Raw genomic sequence first — 23,974 nt, forward strand, 5'->3', positions numbered from 1 at the left:
GTTTTCCTATATTTATGTTCTTTTTAACTACCCAATTGTAATCCCCCAAAATAACATGATTGATTCCACACAACGCAATTGGGCAAGTACAAATCTCTACTTTCATTAATTTTGGGGTGTCTTATTGAATTTTATAGCATTTGAAAACAAATTGAAGTGGTTTTGAAATATTGTTGAGTCAAAGTTGACATATTCCAGTCTATGATTATCCATCAGCATAGTTTCCTTTAATTCAAATTAAATTCCTTATTTCTGCTTTACTAACTCAAACATCAGGTATAATTTCCTATAAATGAGGTGTATTGACCATAAATTCTCCAAATAACTGTAAAACTAAACTTAGTGTTACGTAGTGTTAAATGTCAAAAAAGTGAGAAATGTTGGGCGAAAAAAGGGACAAAAACATAAGAAAAAGTCAACAACATCCATAAAAAGCGTCAACAAAAGCGTTGATTTTCGAGGGTTAAGACGTTTGTTCAAATCTGTAGAAAACACTTCCTCATAACTTCCAGGTGGAGCAAGGGACAGGAAAGATAGAAATGTGGAGATTACAACCCAATACAATGCACAAACACTCACATCGTGTGTTGACATTGTTACAGCATTAATGCTATAATTAATAAAGTGATTAGCTTGACCTCCAGAAAGTGGCGCACAATTTTTAGGATTGCAGCAAGGCAATGGAGCGTCTAATGTTGCTGCATGAGGCCCAGGTTAATTGGCTTGGCAGAATCATTTCCTTGTGTTAATTATTTGTTATGGTCCCATTTTAAATGTATTAGCATATAAAAGGCTGACAGATTGAGCTGTAAACAGGTATTAGTGGGGATTATATGTTTTTTTTTCTTGCGCCCAGTCATAGTTTACACCATGATATTTCTGCTTAGAACGTTATAACCTCGAAAGACCCAAGACAGCAATTCCAAACTCCAGTAAGAATTCTCAAAAAACTGCCTGTTATTAATTATGACCTTTAGGCTGCTACCTGGAGAAAAATAGCACACATTCACAGTGTTTGGTCTCGCATTAGACTGAGTTTGAACTATGTTTATGTAATTGTCCGACATAGCTTAATCCAAAGAGTTATTCTTATCAGCATCCTTATAAACAAGCCAACCAGCTCCAGTGAGCTTTGAGTGACACACAAAGTGGTGCTTCATTGTTTTCCTATTAGTTGTTAAGTGCTCTTTAGGGCAGAACATTGGATTAAATACCACCTGCATTCTCTCTTCTCACAAGGAGCAACACCCACACAGGCCACTTACTGCAACTCTACTTTATCCATCCATGCTCCAAAAAACATCCACTCAGACGAAGGTTTCTAAGTTCAGAGAGGTTTTGTATGCTGGAATTGACTGACAAAAGTACTTTAACTGGATGTGAACACAATGATAGATATACTTCACAGATTTGTTTACAGGTTTTTTTAGAGACGGCAGTCACAAGGTCTGCGTTTGAAATTCAAGATTCAAGATTTCTTTATTGCCATACCACAGTACACTGTAGTAGGAAAATCACGTGCAAAGTTCACAGCTTAAAAGAATACAATAAACAATTAAAAACACTGTGGAAAAGTTGAGTTAATAGTTACATGAATTAAAATAAATAAATGCTTAAATGGGTGTGCAGAGCATGTAGAGTGATAAATATAAATACATAACGTCTAAAAAAAACTGAAAAATATGAATATCTAGATACTAGATACATACAGATACAATGGGGTCAAAAATGTGCTTACCGTATTTTCCCGACTATTAGTCGTACTCGACTATAAGTCGCAGGACCAGCCCAGCTATGAAGAAAAAAGTCTGGAAAATGGGATTTTTAGTCAAACCTTTTTTTGTTCTTATAGCAGGGGTCTTCAACAGGGGAGGTACTGCATGGGGGTCGCGAACGTTTTGGTTGATTAGACTTTTTTTTTTATAGTCCCCCCCCCCCGCAATTTTTTCCACTAATTGAAATGTCTTTAAATACACATTAACATGAATTCACTGTAGTAAACAGATAAATGGAGGCAGAAGATGTCTTTCAGTCATCAATGCACACATGGCACTATAGGACCAGTTTGATACAACACAATGTTATACAATATATATAATTAGGGGGTCCCCGCTCCATCTCGTCAGTTTGGGGGTCCTTGGCCTGGAAAACGTTGAAGACCCCTGTCTTATAGGGTTGGTTCTGATCATTTGAAGCGGGGCTTTCTACGTTACTTATCCACAGTCTGTGTATTACCTACAGTAGATGGCAGTTTGGAGAAGCAGAGAGGAGTCCTAACAAGGAAGCTAGGAAATGTCCGGGTGTGGACGGGGGCAGCATGTGCTGCAGCAAGAAGGACCACCAAAAAAAAAATCCATTTCTGTTTAAGTGTATGTAAGAATTAATGCCTGACGAGTTGTCCATTATCAGGAACTAATGGACAGTGATGCCAGAATTATCATTAATTATATGATTAAGGACACCTCAGAGGGCATTAAACCACTCATACCATGGTATACTTGCCAAATACAATTTTCCTAAGACCATTCATTCATTTGAATTCATTTTAAAAATCAAAATGAAAAGATTTTTTTTATGGCGGTTTCCCTGGGAAAACCTGAGGGTTTGACTAATACCTGGAACAATCATTCCCATCCCACAAGGTTTTTATGCAATGCAAATTTGGTTCACTGCTCCAGTAAATAGGACGGACTTTAGCTACGACTCTCCACGCTTGGCAACAGGAGATATTTTTAGTTATTATTATAGTCCATTCAACTCATAGAACCCTTTGGGTCAGACAGCTACGAGCCAGAAAGCTAACGCTATGCTAGCAAGATTCAAAATCAATAACATTGTGTGCGGTTGGCAGCCTATCAGTAAATATAATTTGATAGTACGTTTACCAACAAGCTAAATTATGGTATCCAGCCATGTTACTGTTCCCAAATCAATAAAGACTTTCACAAACCAATGATAGGCCGTGTGTACTGTCACGATTTGACCAGTGAATGGGATTTGATTTGATCAAAGTACCTCAAGAAGAGGGGTATTGCAGGGTAGTATGACTTACTTCTGTTAGCTTGTGTGTTAGCGCCATCCTGTGGTGTTCAGAGGACGAGGCACTGAAGGATCACAACAGTGGTGGAAAAAACCTTTTCACATTTTCTTTTTCATTTAATGAACATTCAGTTAGAACGGTGAACAGTCACCAGATCTCCTTATGAGGTGTCCTATATCACTTTGTAATGGACACGCTGCCATTCAGAATTACAAACCCAGACCTTGATATGAAGTCATAATATTGGCACCACTTTACCTTGGTGCCTTTAAGACGAGGAACTGAAACCGTTATTTAATTTTCTTCATACCCCCCAACTCCTTTTTAACTACTACTCCTACTACTACTACTAATATGATAGAGGCAGCAGCAGACCAGAAACTTCTCCTTTCTTCAAGGTAAAATAAATGTTTCTGTCAAACGAGTCTGGTGGCTTTAAAGAGAGCATAGATGTATGTATGGAGAGGGCTGTCTGACGGCAAGGCAAAGTGGTGAAATACTCTAAACATAAAGCACATGTAATAATACAATCATGCAATCATACAACTTCACTTTAAAAGATCCAAACTATCCTTTTAATAATAATAATATTAATAATAATAATACATTTTATTTAAAGGCGCCTTTCTCGGCACTCAAGGACACGTGCAGGGTATTCATACATAAGATATTTTGAAAACAGCAAAAAATACTATACAACAATAACAACAGAAAAAGGCAGAGCAATAGACATTCAAGTGGAATAAGATGTGTTTTGAGTTGTGATTTGAAATGGGGGGGGGGGGGGGGGGGGTGGGGGGTGATGTTCCTAAGCTGGGGTGGTGATGAGTTCCAGAGTCCAGTGATGAGTACCATGGTGGTGAGACGGGCGGAGGGGACAGACCGGTGTATGGAGGAAGAGGATCGGAGGGAGTGGGACGCTGGAGGAGATCAGACAAATGGGGGGCGGGGGGCGGGGGGCGGGGGGGAGGTTGTAGATGGCCTTGAATGCAAACAGGAGGACTTTGAATCGGATATTGAACTGGACCGGGAGCCAGCGTGGAGCTGTTGGAGTACAGGAGTGATGTGGTGGATGGAGGGGGGGTCGAGTTATGATGGGGGCAGCTGGATTCTGGACCAGCTGAAGTTTATGGGGGGATTTGTGAGGGAAGAGCAGAGAGTTACAGTAATCCAGACGGGAAGTGACGAGACTGTGGACCAGGATGGCGGCAGTGTGGGGGGGGGTAGGGAGGGGGGCGGAGGTGATTGATGTAGACCGGATAATGTTATTGAAATGGGGTTGAAAGGATAATGTGCTGTCAAGGATGACATCCAGACTCTTAACCTTAAAGATGTTTTCGGAAAAAGAAAAAAAATTGTGACAGAAATACATGGATATAGCATGTGTTTGCATCAATAAAGCATTGGAAGACACATTGTTCTTAAGTCAGCTTTTCAGAGTCTGAACTCAGAGGCTTTGTGTTGCATTGATTCCTCCTGAGGTAACACAGCAGCTCCCTACCCTGGCAGTGTGTCTGTGAGTCATGTATGTGTGTTCCCCTCAAAGCAGGGCTGCTGTATCTTTGGCATCTCATTTTTTTCCCGAGAGGATCACTCCCATAAATAATAAATGCTATCTCTACTGTGTCCTTACGTAATGGATACGTATCATCACCGAGCCTTTCATGTGAAGGATTAATCAGTCAGGGATCACGTTTTGGTTTGGAAAAATAATGCGACATTAATAGCTGGCCAATGGGGTTTCTGTGCAGTGCTGAACACTGAAACCACATGTCATAAAGAAACAGTCGAACATTTTCAATCTAGGAAGTTTACTGTACTAAAGAGAAAATGTTAAGGCAAAATACAATAACTACCTTTTTGGTTAAAAGACCTGATTGTGACTTTTTGGCATCTTTTATCATATAAAAAAAGCTACATGTACTTTGCCTATTAATATTTCCCCACCTCTAATGGAATCCATATAAATAATTTAAATGAAGTTCCATCTTAATTTATTTTGTCATTCCAAACTGGGCTGCAAATAATCTAAATAAAGTTTATTGTCTGTTGAAAATGCCATTTTACATTCGGCTAGGATTATCCAAAGGCAGAGCGCAGTATCAACATTTGCAATAAGTTCTTTGCCAACTATTTTTTGTGTAAAATAACCTACTTAAAAATGCAAAAAAAATGAAAGAATAATAACTTTTCTATCCATCCATCCACGGCCGACCAGTCTGAAAACTTTCAACCCTACTACTGCGGACTGAAAAAAAAAATTGTTTTTTGAAGCTGTGATTTCTGCTCCAGTGTGACACTTTGGTTTTCTGTGTGTTGCAGCTTGCCCGCTACGCTAACGAGGGGCTCCTCCAGCTAGGACCCCTGGGGTCGACCACCTTCCTGCCTGACACAAAATGCCTTGTTGACGATGGCAGAGGACGCACTCCTAGACTTAAGAAATGTGACGCTGTTTCAAGGAAGTCCCAGAGGCTTTGGGACTTCACACAGGTAAAAAGAAAAAAACTGTTTTGAGCCAGAGCTTCATCAGTGCATGCCATGAAGGGTAAAACAAGACATATGCTACTGAATACCTAACATGGGAGTTATTCTGTCAATAAGGTCTTTGTACAGATTTGGTCTTATTTTCACGTTTTTTTTTCTTGCAGAATGGCCCAATCATCAGCAGGGACACTGGTCGATGCTTGGAGGTAGAAATGTCCAAAGATGCTAACTTTGGTCTTCGCCTGGTTGTCCAGAGATGCTCTGGTCAGAAATGGATGATACGCAACTGGATTAAGCATCCGAGGCATTAAAGCTGGAGAAAAACAAAATCCCTGAGACAGTTTGGGCAGTGTTTCAAGTCACAGTTGGATCTCAAACTGGGAACAGTTCAGAAAGGAGCACAAACTGGTGGTGCTAGTGTGTGGTATTTCACACTGCAGACTGCCCGGCACACACAGCTTCCCTCAGGCCACAGAGCTTTCACACACCGCGTATTAAAGAAGAATCTGATCAATTCATGTGTTCCACTGAGCTGCACGTTCACAGAGACCTTATGACAGAAATGGTCCACATTACTGACATTCAGCTTCATGTACAGAACAACGTAACAAGACATCTGAGTGTAGCCACTGAAGTTGGTTCAAGATCCAGTCATTCTTTTGTTTCTACTGTACAACTATCGGATTTGTGGAGATGAGAAAGAGAGAGTTTTTTTTCTCCTCAGTGCATCTGAGCAAATCAAAATATATGATTGGGTCGGTTGCCACATCGGAGTGATTATTTTACGCTGTGATTTGGAAAATTGCTTTGGACGTATTGTGCCACACTGACAAGACATGTAACAGGCTTCAAAGGGACTGGCCATCATGGGACCGGGAGGCGTCTCACCTGCTACCGTCCTACTCCCACAGACTACAGTTCTTTCTTTCTTTGGACTGTATTGCTCTCCGAGGACACGAGCAATCATGTGCCTTTTTCTCATTTTTCTGTCTAATCTGACCAGGGAATGTCAATCCCAAAAGCATGTACAAAATTATTTGGAAATTATTAATATATAAAACAATGTATAAAACAGTCTAATGATAGTAATATATTGTAAAAAGTGAAAAATTGATATCCGTCCTCTGATGACAGTCAGGATAATAAAATCCTTTTTATGATGAGGAACCTCTCCGCCCTTCTCTTTCTAAGCGTTTGCATAACTTCTGTTGTCAGTTCAAAGAGTCAGCGTCAACCCTTGCTCCCTCACGAACTTGGCTGGCTGCGTGATCCATAAAAACTCGGCAGTTTCTTTTGTTCTATTTTAATTGCTCCAATGCAACACAATCGCTTGTCTTTTGTTGTGCTGTAGTCACAGCCACCTTGTGCCTCCATCTGGTTTCTGGCCCTATGTTCTGTATTTGTTCCAACACGCCCAAAGATGACCAGGTCGTCAGAAAGCAATGACAGCTTTCCAATTATTCAACTCTCAAAGACTCTTTACTTGCTTAATTTTATTTCTTATGTCCAGCCAAAAACAGGGCAGTTTTGAAAGTGTCTTTTGACATGCTTTTAACTTCAATATGTTCAAGAGACGCTCACAATTGTACTTTTTTATTTTTACGGTTACAGTATGTAAGTCACCACTTTTGACATACATTATAATAATAGACCATTAATAAATATACAGTCTATGATTATAATGCGCAAACTATTGGTTCACTAGCAAGGACCACACCAACAATGTGTTAGTTAAAGATTTAATGAACATTATGAATGTGCAGATAGATGAATAGCTGTGGATGTTGTCTGACGGCTGGTCTGGGAGGATGGGTGATGGAGGAGACTCAGAGTGGAGGGGGTTCTGTCTCGGAAGCGGTTTTCGTCCGTTTACAGAACCCCAGACGGTACCTAGATGAGACATGAGAGAGGTGTGCAACAGGAAGGGATGAGGGGGAGATGGATGGATGAAGGGGAGGGAAAGGGAGGGTGGGTCAAGCAATCAGAGACACGTGAGGCCGGCTGCTGGTTTTTCTGGTGATTAGAGGTGCGGCTTAGGCCTGGCCCTGCTCCCCAACGTAAGTTAACAAATGAACTCCATTAGGTTCTGGTCTTCCTCCCCTGACCAGCGATGGTCCTGTTATTGCTGGGCACACCGTTTAGTAAAGGGTTAATGCCCGACAAGGTGTCCATTATCAGGAACTAATGGACAACAGGGAAGCCGGAGCCTCCGCCAGACTGATTCATTACCTGAAGGGACACCTCAAAGGGCATTAACCCGCTTAAACCATCACTTGCCAAAGAGTTTTTTTTCAAGATAACTAACTGATATATAATACATATACTTTCGTGCATTTTGCAATCAAAGTATTATGTTTTTTGAACACTTTTCCTGGTAATGCCTGAAGGTTTTCAATCATTCCCATCCCATAAGGTTGTCATGCAATGGGAACGTTCACTGCTACAGATCCTAGATTTGCCAGATGGTAAGTGGAGCTTTCTTTCCCCAATATTTCAACAGTGATGCTGTTTTTATTTATTTTTTTTACAGAGGGCTCTGTGCATTTTCCAACAGCATGCAGCTGAGTCAGATGCCTGTTTTTTTTGGGAGTGAGAACAAGGCATGAAAACCTGTCTCTTACTTTCCCTTTGACACAGACATCATATACAGCAGCATGTAAGCTAGAAGAGGGCTGTCTATCCTGAAAGCACTGAACACATTTGTTGCGTTCACAAGAGGCTGCCGCGTGTGTCCAATCTATTTCTCCACTCTCCTCAAGCCCAGACATACCGAGCATTTTAGGACGCAATGGAAAGTGAAAAGTCCTTTTTACTGGGGTTAGCCATGCTATCCAACCCACATGTTCCAAAGGCCTATTTTAATTTGGTTTCCAGCTGGTTTACCCTGAGAGATTGCCTGCACTTGCCACCATGTCATGCTTCTTTGCCTCTAATCATTTCATATAAGCGATGCATCATCTGTGTGTCCTCTAAACGGAGACCGCACCAGCCCCTGCAAGGTAATATCTTTTTCTGGTCTCAGACAAGGTTTACAAACACACTGCCAGTGCAATGTCTCACAGCCCACATGTCAGGAAATAGCCTGAACCGTTAAAATTGTTATTCTAACAAAATGGGTTTTCCCGGACCTTACGCTTGCAGAATAATGTTCCACACCTGATAGAATGGATTGAGTCAGTGGGTTACAGCTCTGTGCCACAGAGGCTCGCCTACCTAGTGGATTTCCAGCGGGCTCCGAGGAAGTGTGGTGCAGATGGCAGACGGCAGAGACTGAGAGCCGCAGAGCTGTATGAGGTTTAACTGTATTTACACAAATGTGTGTATGACCAAAGATGACAAATGAGACCAATTATTTGAATTTATGGTTGAAATTACTGTCGGGAGGGTAGTGGTACTGCTGCACCTACAATCAAACCTTTATGTATCAAACACCTGAAAATCCAGACCCATATCCAAAATGTTAAGGGTCTGGCAATGGCCCAACTTGAAGGGCGGTACCAAGCATGCATTTGAAAATCTCACTGCCCGCAATTGGACCAATCACTACGACCAATTACAACGCTACACAGGGTGACGTACGTATGTTTAGCTCCCAGCGGAGCTAACTGGTAGATTAAACTCTTGCCGTATCGGTCGGCAAAAGAGCAAAAACGGCCTTCTCTGAGCGCCGTCTTCTGTTCTTTTAGATAAAAAGCCAAGTCTAACTCGTTCATTGTAGTGGCCAAAGCCGTTTCAAGGTCTTCATCCGTACCCATGTTGCAATGTTTTCTAATGACTTCGGCTGTTGTCAACTGTTCAGCTCGCCTCTGGCCCGCTTATATCAGATACACCGATATGATTGGTGCTGCCCGCATGTGGCCCCGCCTATATCAGATACACCGATGTGATTGGTGCATTTTGGCTACAAGGGCATAGTTAATAAGCAGCATTAGATTAGATTAGATTAGATTCAACTTTATTGTCATTACACAGGTACAGGCAACACAATGCTGTTTAGGTCTAACCAGAAGTGCAATAGCAGCAAGTGCAGGATATACAATGGTTCCATAAGTGCAGGACATGGATATGTACTGAACAAATATAGAGGTGAATACCATTATATAGAATATAATATATAGATAACTAGTATTGTGAACTAAATTTACAGCTGGATATGTACTGAACATAACATACAGGTGGATATTATTATAAATAGAATTTTTACAGATATGAACCTAATATACAGATGGTTGTTACTATAACAGAGTTTACAGGTGAATATGTACAATTAATATATATACAGATGGCTATTACTATAGACAGAATGTGAGCGTAATATACAGATTACTATAAACAGAATCTTTACAGATAGATATGTATAATACGTTTCTATTAATATTTAATTAATATATATTACTCTGTGCCAGAGTAACTCGTTGAGAAAACTCAAATTGTCTCACGAGAATTCTGATTTCCAGGGAATCAAACAACCCCCCTCATGTTGAATGTTCCCAGAGCCTAGAGGCTGCACCATCTTGGATACACAAGAGTCCCAATGATTCTTTGAATCCATGCCTCGCAGAGCGTGTGAAGAAGCACAGTGGAACTGACAGTTTCAAACTCAAAGAATACATTGAGGGTGGATTAGTTTTAGAAGTTAGGGTTATGAATTAAAATTAGGGATTAAGGCTTGTGTGTGTAACCAACAGAAGTCACAATTGCGTGAACACAAAGTGTGTGTGTGTGTGTGTGTGTGTGTGTGTGTGTGTGTGTTAGCTTGTGTGTACAGTATTAGCGCTGCATGCTTGAGCATCAGACAAAGGTGGAAGAGAAAGGTTCGTCTGCATTAAAGATTTAATTTTCCCTTAGACTGGATGACAGACTGACAGTGAGCGATGGGCCGGTGGAGGGTGAGGTGTGTGTGTGTGTGTGTGTGTGTGTGTGCATGTGTGTGTGAGAATGACAGAGAGCTGGAGGCGGGAACTGGTGTTGAGTGCTGGTGTTGGGGGGTTGGATGGACAAGGACAGCACATCTGTCTCATGAGCAGGGGACCCTCGTTCTTTCTCTTTTTTACGCCTGGGCTGGAGCCAAGACTTCATTATTCAGACAGCTGTGGGCTGGGGGTGGAGGGGCATGGGGGGGGGGGGGGCACTGGGTTTGGTGCAGGGTATGCTTTCATCTGCATCTGATAGAAGTGTTGAAAAAGGCAGCACTTCCATTGTGAGACCAAACTAATGCTAATTCCCTGGACCGCCAGGAATGGATACTGTCTGCACATATATTCACAACTATGAGAGAGAAATCGGAGGTTTGTTTATCTGCAGAGAAACTGACAGCAATTACTGCCGTGTTGGGTAAGCGCAGAGACCGGGGGACAGATAGCCAGCTCAATACGGGGAAAAGGTGCAAACGTTCAATTAAGAAGTTTAAGGGGCAAATACGCAAACGTTTAATTGTAGACGATGTAAGATATACATTTGCTGTAGATTTATTTGATAGACAATGATATGCAATGCAGACTATATGTTTAGAGATACTGTACAGATAACACCAAATTCATTGAAAGTTCTTTCAATGTGTAAAAAATAAAAATGAAATGAAAGTGACCTTTTGGCTCCGTCTACCTAAATCCATTACTGGAGATTACATATGAAAAAAATAATAATACGCATATATTTTCCTGTGGTCTGGATAACAGTCAGGCTTTATGGGGACTGAGAGTGGATCATTCCTGCAAAGATTAATGTCATCCAGTTTCTAAGCCCCCATATAATAATAGTTTAATAGTACCCATTCAGGACTTTCATTCTGGCCTGACCTAAGAGGAAGTATTTCTCCTTGTCATTTTTCTTCCTGTTAATGGTGCCCGGACACTGAATGGAATAGAAAAGAATACTCAAATAAACATAATATAGCCTGTGAGTAATACTAAATAATAATGTGGGCTATATGGTAATAAAAATATAAAATAGCATCACGTGTGGCTTTGCCTGGGCAGAATGCCAACTTTCAAAGGCGGGTACTGGGGCCGGAGCTGGGAGACAGTTAGCTTAGCTTAGCATAACATCTGGAAGAAGCAGCTAGCCGGGCACTCTCCAAGGTCAAAACATTTGCCTTTCAGCAGCTATAAGTTGACAGAACTCACACGTTGTATCTTGTTTGATAATCAGATACAATTTGTACATTAGTAAACTTCAGAGATGCTGGTTGGTGTATTTTTTTAACTTTAGAGAGAGGCAGGCCAGCTGTTCCTCCTGCTTTTAAGTTTTTTATGCTTAGTGAAAGGTAATTGCCTCCAAACTCTAGGTCCGCACTAGAAAGATGGAATCTTTTTAATTGTACACTCAGAAAGAGAGCAAATATGCATATTTCCCTATGCGTATTACGTAACAGCATGTCCTGCATAAACTTCCGTATAACTGAAGTTGTAACTTGTGAAATCGGTACCTAAGCACCTTCAGTCCATAACTAAGTTAGAGTATATTTATTTTTTAGGGTGACAGATTTCAATTCTCAGATTCCAGACAAAGCCACAGATCAGACAACAGATGTCATGTGTTTTTGGAGTGTGCATTTACAGTGTCTTATATACACACGCGTACATGCATATCATGAATTATTCCTCGAAAATGTTGAACACATGTACCCATGCGAGAGAAAACAGAGAGGGATGAAGGAGTGAAAACAGTCTGAGAGCGTAGCACTCAAGGACAAAATGTTCCGAAGACTTTGAAACCCACCGTGCTCTCACGGCTTGGATCAGAGCTCAGAACCAGACACTCGCTATTGACAGCTAACAGCAAGATCAAACATCTCGCAGAGTAGTTTATCTCTTTATCTCCATGTGGATCTCTTTAGGTGCACCTTATCAACAATAATTGTTTTATTCTGTCAATACTGCAAAGGGGCGATGGAGATTTCAGACAGTTTTAATGTACAAGCTGATGGGATGAGAGAGTGAGGAGCGCGGGTACGTGCTTGAACAGCTTGTGGATCTTATAATGAGATCTCCAGAGATGAGCAGCACCGTAGCTCCAAGACACAATTAGGCCCAGCGTTGCTCTGCCTCCAAGATGGAACTGTGTAGGCAGCACCGAGGTGGTATGTGTGCATGTGGGGTGTGTGTTTGTGTGTGAGTTTACGTCCTGGCGTTCTAAAGACTCAAGCTACGCAACAAATGACAGACCATTCTTCAAGGGCTAACCATAGCATCCACACAAAATGACCTGTTTCCTCTAAATGGACCATATGGCCCGGGATTTCTCCATGTCATGTTCGATTAAAAACTTGATTTGGTATTAGTTTGGTTAGGTTTCCCATGCCAGTCATAGTGTATTATTGTGGTGGGTAGATGTAGCTAGCAGTAGGGGAAATTACACAAGGTGAGTCCGATATGACGTTGTTAAGTTGGGATATTTATTGCAAACCTAAGTTAGGTTGAGATGGCAAAATAGTGTTACAAAAATAAATGGAATTCAGGACAGCTAAAACAAAACACTTTCACAAAATGTAAAAATGAGAGACACAAAGATCACAGTATAAGAAAAAACATACACTGTTTCCTAAAAACCTAAAAACAAGTCATTCCTGAGGGGACTTACGCCCTCTTCCCTCAGTTTTCCTCTCTTCCTCTAGTTGCTCTCTGGAGCAAACACAACTACCAGACTATATAGGCCAGAAGCCCCCCCCCCCTCAAATTGGACCATACCAACTTTACCCAGCAGGGGTGGCTCAGGTGAATAGTCAGTGTAAAAGCTTCATACAGCCAACATGAATTTATCTAAAACACTAGACATTTACACATTTTATAGCACAATTAACATCAAAATATGAGGAAAGGTTAGGATAACAGGAGGTTGCATATTGTGATCATTAACAGAACACATGAACTCAATAAATGAACATATCTACAGGCAACATTTAAGGTCTGTCTTCGAGGGCTGAAATAGGTACCATATACTGTAGCTACTGTAACGGCAGCCATGCGCTCCATCACAATCGTGCTATGATTTTACATATTGATGATTCTCCTTTCTGTAGCGAGTCCGATCACATTCTCTCTGCAGGCAAAGCTCCAGGCTGGTTTTGCAACCTAAAGAGGGACCAGCCCCTCAACAAGATCTCCGGCCAGTTGGTTTGGACTGCAGCAGTCGCTAATGCTCAAATAAATCCAACGTCGGGAGAAAGTGCTCCAGGGTTCAAAATAACTGCTGTAAACCAATAAAGTCTGAAGATGCCTTTAGGCCCTGATTTGGCAAATGAATAGAGAAACAGGTTTGATCTGTTCACTGGGCCTGCATTTAACATGATAGAGAACGATGAGTTGTCTGCAGGGTGTTAGGACCGTGGCCTGCGTTTGGCTCCCATAAAACAGGGACTGTTATCAGACAAACTGGAGGAAACTAGCACGTGAAATGAGTTATTATTATATTATTGTTCCAGCTTTAATTGGATCATGAAGAGAGCATATGTTAGCTCACATTCAGAGGCAACACAACACATTTAATAATCCATGACCTTTACAGGAACAAGAGAAGTTCCATCAACATTGATCCGACCTGTCTCCTCCTGCACGCGTCCTTGGCGTGCATGACAGTGTGAGGAGTGTTTTTATCACCACGGGACCGAGCTGCAAAGCATCTGTCCAAATAAATGATAAGTCTTTGGTATTGATCAGCCACTCTCCCTTGACACAAACTTAAAAACAGCTTCACACGTTTTTTCAACCCCAAATTAACCCACAGGCCACAGGTTTCAGAAAGCAGGTTCAGTGAAAACTGAGTTTGTTAACCTTGAGATGAGGGAAACAGAACCATAGTTAGAAACAAGCTAGTGGACATAAAAAAATAAGGAGCGTAATTATTGAACTTAAAGGAGAATTCTGGTCTATTTCAACATGTAGCACTGTTTTTTTTACATGTGTAGTGCTGTCAGTAGCGAGACAAATGAAACCAATCGGTGCTGCCTACACCGAGTTACCCTCCTGCTAGAGTTAGCACCCAACAGACTTAAACAGGGCAAGTTTTAAACTTGTTTTTTTGCCTCTAAGCATATTCACAATGTCATTACAAGTCCCTATCAATGTGCAGTTATTCCTTCCAAGTGCACAGAGTGAATTTGACTGCAACTGTCACAAAAAAAGGCATTAAAGTTGTGTTAATTCAGCTACTGCACATACTTCTGTGTATTTTTTGTTTTCTGGTGAAGTCGATTGACACAACTTTTCTGCCTTTCTGTCACATCTACTGCAGTCAAATTCCCTGTGTTCACTTGGAAGGAATACCTGCACATGGGGAGGCACTTTTAATGACATTTTGAGCCTGCGTAGAGGTTAAAAACACGTTTGAGACTTGCCCTGTTGAAGCCTGTTGGGTGCTAACTCTAACAGGAGGAGAACTTGGTGTAGGCAGCACTCCACATTTAAAAAAAACAGATCTACATGTTAAAATTGACCAAAATTCTCCTTTAAAATGACTGGGTGGACAAAATCACCACTCTAAATAAATCTGAATGTGGCTTTTCCTGCTGGATGTCTGAATGAGTACAAGTCTGTGCTGTGTTGTCTAACATAAGATTAAAGCATCCAATCCAATTATGATGAATTGTGTTCAGCTCCAAATGTTTCCACTGACAGTATTGCCATCTGTTTTGTCATTTTATTACAGCAATCCTGTTATATATATATATATAATCTGTTACTCTCCATTTCAGAATTCTAGATATACGCTTGTAAGCAGTGAATACGAGAGAGGTATAATCTTCTTATTCTATAGGTTGGTATACTACAAGGTTATAGGAAGCAGCTTGCAGAGCTTACTACATTCCCACACACACCACCACCACCACCACTACCGCCACCACCCCCCAGTCTGTGGGGCCCAAAGGGTTGCTTTATGCTAATAAGCTCCATCAAGGTCAGCCAGACTTTCTGCTGCTCCCCCATCCCTGTGTTCTTTCCACATCGTAGACAGTGATGACTTTAATGGCACCATTTCCCAAAACAGCACAATGGCTTGAGGGGGAATGCATTACCCATGGCAACATTTGAGGTTATTTGCCACAGCAATGTTCTCCAACTTTTTCTGCAACTTCACCCCACTAGAGGTCTCTCACAGTGTTTTCTGCTTGTTTCCTACAATACATATCAACACTATGGCCTTGCAGAAATGGATCAATAAACATTGATAAAATACTGAGTTTCCATATTGGTAGACCCTTAAGAAGCAGCTCGTGAATTAAAAGCTAAAGTAATGAAAGTTAAAGTGAGGTTTGTGGACAGTTATAAGTTACACACCGTGTGATATATTCTAGTGGAGTGCAGATGTTTGGTGTGAGCGGCCCACTGATGAGGGAGGAGCAACACAGTGGGAGGCAGTAGTTACTGAGAAGCAGTCTCATTTTGGTGTTGAGGATGATTGGGATGGATGTTTATGTCACTTGCCTAAAACGCTGTCAAAGGCACATGGTGTGAGGCAGAGTGCTGCGTCTGTGGTGCACATGGACATACATCTTATTCAGCAGCTCTGGCTGTGGATGTTGGCCAATTTCACTTTGACATAATTCCCTCAAGCAGAAAAGAGTGAAAGCCAATGTGTCATTATAAGTGCAGTGTATATACGGGTTACTATCTTTGTGATTGTCCTCTATATGTCCCCCCAGCTGAACTGTCCCTGCTGTTGACTGTCAACATGTTTGGCTATTTGCCTAATAACACTGAACTGGTATCTCCCCCCTGGCTATTCTTAATGCATGCTCTTTCTACACCTCAAGGGCATTCCCTTTCTTTTGGGTAAGGCTTTCATGTTAAATCCACTCTGCAGGTTTTTCAGTGATGTGTAGTAGCCTACAGCAGTGCTGAGAGGACATTTGGTCCAAATGGATTCCTCTCAGTTCCATTCTGTGTACAGAGGGACCAGTGTGTGATTACATTTTACAAAACATATTACACCCTGTAGCCTACACGAGGGCTGAAACGATTCCTTAAAGGTTCAATGTGTAATATATGTACTGTAATAAATCCGAAAATGACCCTAATGTGTCATCAGATATTAAGGAAACATGCTAAGTGAAGAGACAACAATGCTAATGCCAGTATTTTCTCCTTTTGTAATATGGCACGTGTGTTGGTATCAACTGGCCAGTTTGACAGATATATATACCTGTCAGTATTACATACACACAAACACTTTTTTTTAGGATTAGTTTTTTTGAGGCTTTTCCCTTTTATTAAAGTGACAGTGGATAGACATGAAAGGGGGAGAGAGATGGGGGAGGACACGCAGCAAAGGGCCGCGGGTCAGATTCGAACCCGGGCCGCTGCAGGACTCAGTCTACAAGGGGCGAACGCTCTCACTGGGTGAGATAGAGGCCGCCCCAGAATAAATTGATTACTATCAATCTTTATTTCTTGATCTATTATATTAACGTTGTACCGCTCACTGTTTCAGCACAGGTGATCATTACTATCGCACAACGGGCTGACACTGGTACCGGACTAATTAGGGGCCGAGCAGAGAAAATATGTGGACCCTATTGTTTTTACCTGTCTTCTTCTTCTTCTTCTTCTTCTTCTTCTTCTTCTTCTAAGAAATGTTTTAAATGACAGTAAACAAACCCTAATCAAAGACCAAACACCTAAACTATGCTGTAATTAGTACATTAATAAGATATAATAAGACTGACTTTGGATCCAATTAGACCAAAACAAGGAAATATGTGGTAAAATATAGTAGTAATATGGTAAAATATTAATATATAACATACTATGGCAGTTTATTTCAGGTGGACAAGATTGTCCACAGTCCATTTAACACAATAAATCCCTACAGAACAACACTGCCCCCTACAGTCCATTTAACCAGACATCACTACAGAACAACACTGCCCCCTACAGTCCATTTAACCAGACATCACTACAGAACAACAATGCCCCCTACAGTCCATTTAACCAGACATCACTACAGAACAACACTGCCCCCTACAGTCCATTTAACCAGACATCACTACAGAACAACACTGCCCCCTACAGTCCATTTAACCAGACATCACTACAGAACAACACTGCCCCCTACAGTCCATTTAACCAGACATCACTACAGAACAACACTGCCCCCTACAGTCCATTTAACCAGACATCACTACAGAACAACAATGCCCCCTACAGTCCATTTAACCAGACATCACTACAGAACAACACCGCCCCCTACAGTCCATTTAACCAGACATCACTACAGAACAACACTGCCCCCTACAGTCCATTTAACCAGACATCACTACAGAACAACACTGCCCCCTACAGTCCATTTAACCAGACATCACTACAGAACAACACTGCCCCCTACAGTCCATTTAACCAACATCACTACAGAACAACATGCCCCTACAGTCCATTTAACCAGACATCACTACAGAACAACAATGCCCCTTACAGTCCATTTAACCAGACATCACTACAGAACAACACTGCCCCCTACAGTCCATTTAACCAGACATCACTACAGAACAACACTGCCCCCTACAGTCCATTTAACCAGACATCACTACAGAACAACACTGCCCCCTACAGTCCATTTAACCAGACATCACTACAGAACAACACCGCCCCCTACAGTCCATTTAACCAGACATCACTACAGAACAACACATGCCCTTACAGTCCATTTAACCAGACATCACTACAGAACAACACTGCCCCCCTACAGTCCATTTAACCAGACATCACTACAGAACAACAATGCCCCCTACAGTCCATTTAACCAGACATCACTACAGAACAACAATGCCCCTTACAGTCCATTTAACCAGACATCACTACCAGAACAACACATGCCCCTACAGTCCATTTAACCAGACATCACTACAGAACAACACTGCCCCCTACAGTCCATTTAACCAGACATCACTACAGAACAACAATGCCCCCTACAGTCCATTTAACCAGACATCACTACAGAACAACAATGCCCCCTACAGTCCATTTAACCAGACATCACTACAGAACAACACTGCTACATGCAGTCCATTTATGCTTATGCTTTTTAAAAAAAAAAAAGGTATTTAAAGGAACATGCCACCGTTTGTTGAAATATGGCTTATCACAGTCTCCCCCAGTTGTAGATGGGGGGGGGGTGGGGGGGCAACGCATTTTTTGTTTCAGTGCATGCATTGTTTTAGTCTGGTGCAACACCGGCAGCTACACCGCTAGTTAGCTTAGCATAGTGAATGGAATCTTATCTTTCCGGTTAGCATGTTGTGAGTAAAAGTGAGCCAACAATAAAAAAAAAACCTAAGTACTTATTGTGGCCTGCGTACTCACGGGTACAACTCTGACATCTCTCCATTAGTGCATGTATAGGTCCTGAGCATGTGTGTGTAGTTCAGGCCTGTGTGTGATGTGTGTAATAACAACAGAGGGAAAACATTGTAATTTCCCCTGGCAGGATTAATAAAGTCTATATTATTATTATTAAGTTCCTCCTACTACTTGCCAGTCACATTTCATTCTGTTGCTTAAATACAGTATATGCAAATTAAATTTCAGCTGACTGTACTGGAAAGTAGATGTGTTCATGTTTCATATTTTTAATACATTTTAGCTCTGCATTTTAATCGGCTAAACACTTCTCTGGTTCAAATGGCCCACATTGCCACAAGGTTTGGATTATATAAGACTGTTAGTTGTTGTGTGTGTCTGGGTAGGTTCATAGGTTGGGATCTTCTATCACAATCCAGAGATAACTTTTAGATTTTAGAAGTTATTATACTTTTTAATTAACCCACAGCCTTCTCACCCGCTGTCATCATAAGAGGTGTGAGGCTCCATCAGGACAGGCCCACATCCAGACAGGACAGGAGAACTGACTTCCAGACCAGGGAAACACACCCAGTGAGAATCTGGCTGTTCCCTTACAGGACGTCAGGGTTACTTCACCATGGATTTCTGAATAAAGCAAATATGCTTGTAGCTGTTTTCAGAATCTACCGTGATTAGTGCAGACTTAACTGTCATATGCTGTACTGAATGTTTAGAAACTATACTGTCTGATTAAGTAGACTCAAATGGTTTTAAATAACTAGTGACAGCCAAACAAACCAGTCAGTTACTCGGTAGAACATGGAGTTACCACAAAGGCTAGGAAGAATACTTATTAAACACCGTTTATGCATACAGACGTGTTCTGTGAAGTTCAGTGTCAATACATTGTGAGACCATCACATGAAGTTTAACCCTCATGTTGTCCTCGAGTCAAATTTGACCTTTTCTTTTTTGAAATCACAAAAAATGGGCCTTCAAAATAAGCGCTGAAAATGTCATTAGAAATAGCAAATAACTTTGGAAAAAACAAAAACAACCCACAACATTGAAAAAGTGACAAAAATGTTTTTTCACCTGGTTGACGGGAAGATAAGGGTTAAACATACAGCAGACATTAAGGTTTTGCGTCAGTACTAATATTGTATATGTATTTTTGGATAATACATTCTCTAACTGCAACATGTTGCACAATATGTATATTTAATAACACCTGGGCTTGATCTTTAATTGCACACTGAAACCATTAAACATGTTGTGTAGTGCTTGGGCCCGTCCTGAGGGGCTGCTCTAACATGTTGTCTGAAGTTCAGATGAGTTAAATCTTAAAGCTGAAACACCTCAGAGGTTCCACCACAACCCCGATACTACCTGAAGGTTTACATCACAAGCGCTCATTGATTCATGACATTTCCGCCAGCATAAGCAGAAAAAAAAAAATACAACCTTAACACCTCAGCAGCTTAGTTTCTCCTACCACCGATCTGATTATTGTTCACATCATTATTAGATGGATCAGAAAATTACACTTCAACATTTAAAGAGGCTAAATACTGTAATGTTCCCATGAGCCCATTTTCAGCATCCGGAGAACCCTTTATGCATAGTTACTGATTATATTTGCTACAATGTGTTAAAGTGATTGCTTTAAGTGTGATGTTTGTGGGGGAAAAAATACAAAAATTATTTTACACAGATTTTATTTTGTCAATAGAAAAAGCCTCTAAGCTTTGACTGCAAATTTGCGGATGGAGTAGAGGAGGTCTTTCCTCTGCTGTTTCTTGGTCCGGAGGCTCTCCTCATGCTTGTTGAGCCGGCGGCGCAGAGCTCTCGTCTTCTTGGGTCTCAGATCCAAGGGCTTGTACTTCTTACCCTGAAAAGGTATTAAGTACACATACAATGGAGCTGATTTTTCTTTTTCTTTTTTGAACCTTGAAGGACAGGAAAAATGTTAATTTCTGCAGTGACGAGATTGTGCAACAGTTTATTGATCACCCAGTGAACATCCAAATCAAAATAACGTCATGTAAACCATAGGCGGAATTAGCCGAGGGGTCAGGACCTACCCCATTGAGGGTAGAATAACTGATGTATTTTCTGCTATGCAAGCGATTGTTATTTTACCTAGCTCGTATAATAGCTTGGATATTGACCCAGCTCCACCCACCACGCTGCCATTCTGTACTGGTTACACTATGCTGTGACACAAGTGTGAATGAAACACTAAGTTGTTACATTGTACTAATTTAATGGGCAGCTAGCTAGCTGGCTTGATGGGGGGGCTCTGTTCAGCATCCTTTAATCTAGAAAAGAATAATTCATCCAGTGTTTAAAGTGAATAAAATAGCCTGGCCAGTACAATTTTGGCTGTATCATTTGTGTCTCCTTCAAAATGTGCTCTTGGTAAATTCTGTTTATTGTACCACCCAACTGATGGATGATATTTTATGGGATGATATTTTACCACCATGATGTAAACAGTATTGATTGTAAGGAATAGGTTTATCTCAAGTCTCAGTCTTTTGGTAAGCAATTGTTAATGCATCAGCAAAACATCAGCTCAACAAGTATCATCCTAGACCAGAGAACCAAAGTGAAGAAGCTTAGCTCCCAAACAGACGTGTCCTCTTGTGTGGTCAGTGAGGTGAGGTGCAGTGTTACTACAGCCCAAGGTAGCTGGTTGGTCTCACCTTGTAGAACTTCCTCAGGTTCTCCTTCTGTGTCTGGTTGATTACAGTCAGGACTCTGGCGATCGATTTGCGGACAACACGACTGTAATGAACAAACACCAAAGTCAGGCACAGCAGGATTTGACTCAATGGTGAATTAGTCTTAGCAAATACAGCTAAACAATTCATGTTAAAATCACCACAAAAGAGAAAAAAAAGCACAAGACAGCTGTTCTACAGAGCTGTTTCACATTTCATTTGCAACCCCAATGAACGGCCAAACCAAATGGTCTTATGAGTATTATTTTAGCCCATAGTACAGTACTGATTACGAAGAACACTCTGGTCCTCTCAAGTCTCAGTCTTTTGGTAAGCAATTGTGCATCAGCAAAACATCAGCTCAACAAGTATCATCCTAGACCAGAGAACCAAAGCGCAAGTTTTGATTTGATGGGAAATTTTTTACATCACATGATATTAAGATTACCATGAAAGAAAATAGTGGCCAAGAAAACTGTTGTACATTGAGTAGTCTGCACATGTCTAAGTCCCCACTGGCTCAAAGGTCAGATTTGACTTTAGGAAACACCTTAAACCCATTCATTTTTCAATAGTTGTCAACTTATGAATTAATTTGCAGCTTTAAAATCAATATGAGCATTAAAAAAAAAAAAGTCTTCTCAGATATGATAGTTGGTCCCTAGTGGACCTCTTTAAGTGTTGCCTTTAAGCTTTGAGTGTCATTTATATGCTCCAACGTTAGCTTGATCAACATTTGACACATGTATGGTATCAATGGTCCAAAATGTAAAATTGGACATTTTGTTTCATTGAAAATAATGAGGTATTCTTGAGGGAAGCCGCAAAAATACGCGCATCCATGTCTTACCCAAACCGAGGGTAGCCCCGGTCAATGGCCGGGGTGTTCATGCCAGACTAGGGTGGTCTATGGCTCGGTCTACGGTCTATTTAGACATCAAAGACGGCACCTATTACCACGACCCGTGGAGCCAGAGACTCTTATGTCAAATCTGGGCCAACCCGGTCCTAGTAGGGATATGTGCCCGAGTGTTAAACCATTGTATACCCTAACGTTTCGTTACTCACATCTTGGAGAGCTTGGACGCGGCGCCGCCGGTGACTTTGGCCACACGGAGCTGGGACAGCTCATTTTTCAGGTCGTCCAGCTGTTTAAGGAGCTCTTCCTTCTTCTTGCCCCGAAGATCTCTTGCCTTGATCTTGGCCTGGTCCGTGACAGAAGAAAACATGTATAATGTTAAAAGAGACCGCACAACAGTGGTCTCACGCCACCTGAGATCTCTTCCCGACACGAGTCAGCCGAGCGTACGTGAACGCATCTCGTTGCGTTTACACACCAGCATAACGTACTAATTGTACCGTCACTTTACATTACACGCCACTTTGCTCTAATGTAGCCAATTAAACCATTTACCCAAATGTACGCACATTGCTACCCGTAGTTAGTCAGTATCCTCAGTTAGCAGGCTAATAGGCAGACATGTTGCCATTAACGTTAGCTTAAAGCTAGCAACTCAGCTTAGCATCGTCGGTCAGTACCAGCGCTCCATAATATAACATTTTATTCCCTTCCAGTAGCAGCCTACTTGTCAACACTTAAACGAATAAATACCTGATACGCTTATGTTAACGCATATCACACATTTAATGAGGTTTAGTCGCGCTAAACACTATAAAATCATAGTTATTTGACGAGTATCGCGCGCCTCACCATCTTCCTTCTCGCTGCCCTGTTGGAAAGGCCGGACGTACCGCGTGCTCAGAGAAAGTAGCTTCCGGAGAATGTCTATCTTCTTCGTCGCTTTAAATGTCACGTCGCAATCATACAAACAGCGCCGCTGACGGTGGAGCGTGATAAAGCAGAAACAACTTACGTGAGAAAAAACTCTTAATAATGTATACTTTATTAATCCCGCAGCGGGAAATTACAATTTACACTCTGTTGTTATTACACACAGGACTGAACTACACACACATGTCCAGTACCTATACATGCACTAAATGGAGAGATGTCAGAGTGGGGGGGGGCTTCCCATGGAAAGGCGCCCCGAGCAGTTTGGGGTTCGGTGCCTTGCTCAAGAGCACCTTGGCAGTGCCCAGGAGGTGAACTGGCACCTCTCCAGCTACCAGTCCACCACCATGCTTTGGCCCGTATGAGGACTTGAACCAGCGACCCTCCGGTTCCCAACCCAGCTGGTCTGGGATATCAGAACGGCTGTGGGTAACTAGTTTTTTTGTGGTCTTGTCTTTTTTTTTTTTTTTTTTTTTTTTTTTTCACATTTGAGTGCTTGTTTTATGTGACGTGTAAGTTATGGTTCTAATAGTTGATAATGGTTCTGTAATATAATATATTTTATGTAATATTTATGTTATTAGTAGTAGTACTACTAATAGTAGTTATGTTTAATTTATTGGGCGGTGATAACGGTGATAACTGAAACAGATATACA

At 41.4% G+C, this 23,974-nt stretch overlaps 2 protein-coding genes across 2 annotated transcripts in view; one reads left to right on the forward strand and one right to left on the reverse strand.

Annotated features, from left to right (window-relative positions):
- The window catches only part of galnt9 (polypeptide N-acetylgalactosaminyltransferase 9), a 113,886-nt gene extending 108,040 nt beyond the window's left edge, over window positions 1–5,846 (forward strand). Inside the window, exons 10-11 of the mRNA XM_032516021.1 lie at window positions 5,363–5,530; window positions 5,689–5,846. Coding sequence (XP_032371912.1) covers window positions 5,363–5,530; window positions 5,689–5,835 — 315 coding nt within the window. The 3' untranslated portion in view covers window positions 5,836–5,846. The remainder of the gene's footprint in view (window positions 1–5,362; window positions 5,531–5,688) is intronic.
- Window positions 5,847–20,502: 14,656 nt separating this feature from the next.
- rpl35 (ribosomal protein L35) lies at window positions 20,503–23,355 on the reverse strand. The gene is made up of 4 exons (XM_032516028.1): window positions 23,236–23,355; window positions 22,593–22,729; window positions 21,507–21,588; window positions 20,503–20,689 (listed from the first exon to the last, which is right to left on the reverse strand). Exons 1-4 carry the CDS (start codon window positions 23,236–23,238, stop codon window positions 20,540–20,542), a joined length of 372 nt encoding a protein of 123 aa, XP_032371919.1. The 5' UTR covers window positions 23,239–23,355; the 3' UTR covers window positions 20,503–20,539.
- Window positions 23,356–23,974: the final 619 nt, after the last annotated feature.

Source organism: Etheostoma spectabile, chromosome 5, assembly GCF_008692095.1.
Source record: "Etheostoma spectabile isolate EspeVRDwgs_2016 chromosome 5, UIUC_Espe_1.0, whole genome shotgun sequence".
Classification (NCBI taxonomy): domain Eukaryota; kingdom Metazoa; phylum Chordata; class Actinopteri; order Perciformes; family Percidae; genus Etheostoma; species Etheostoma spectabile.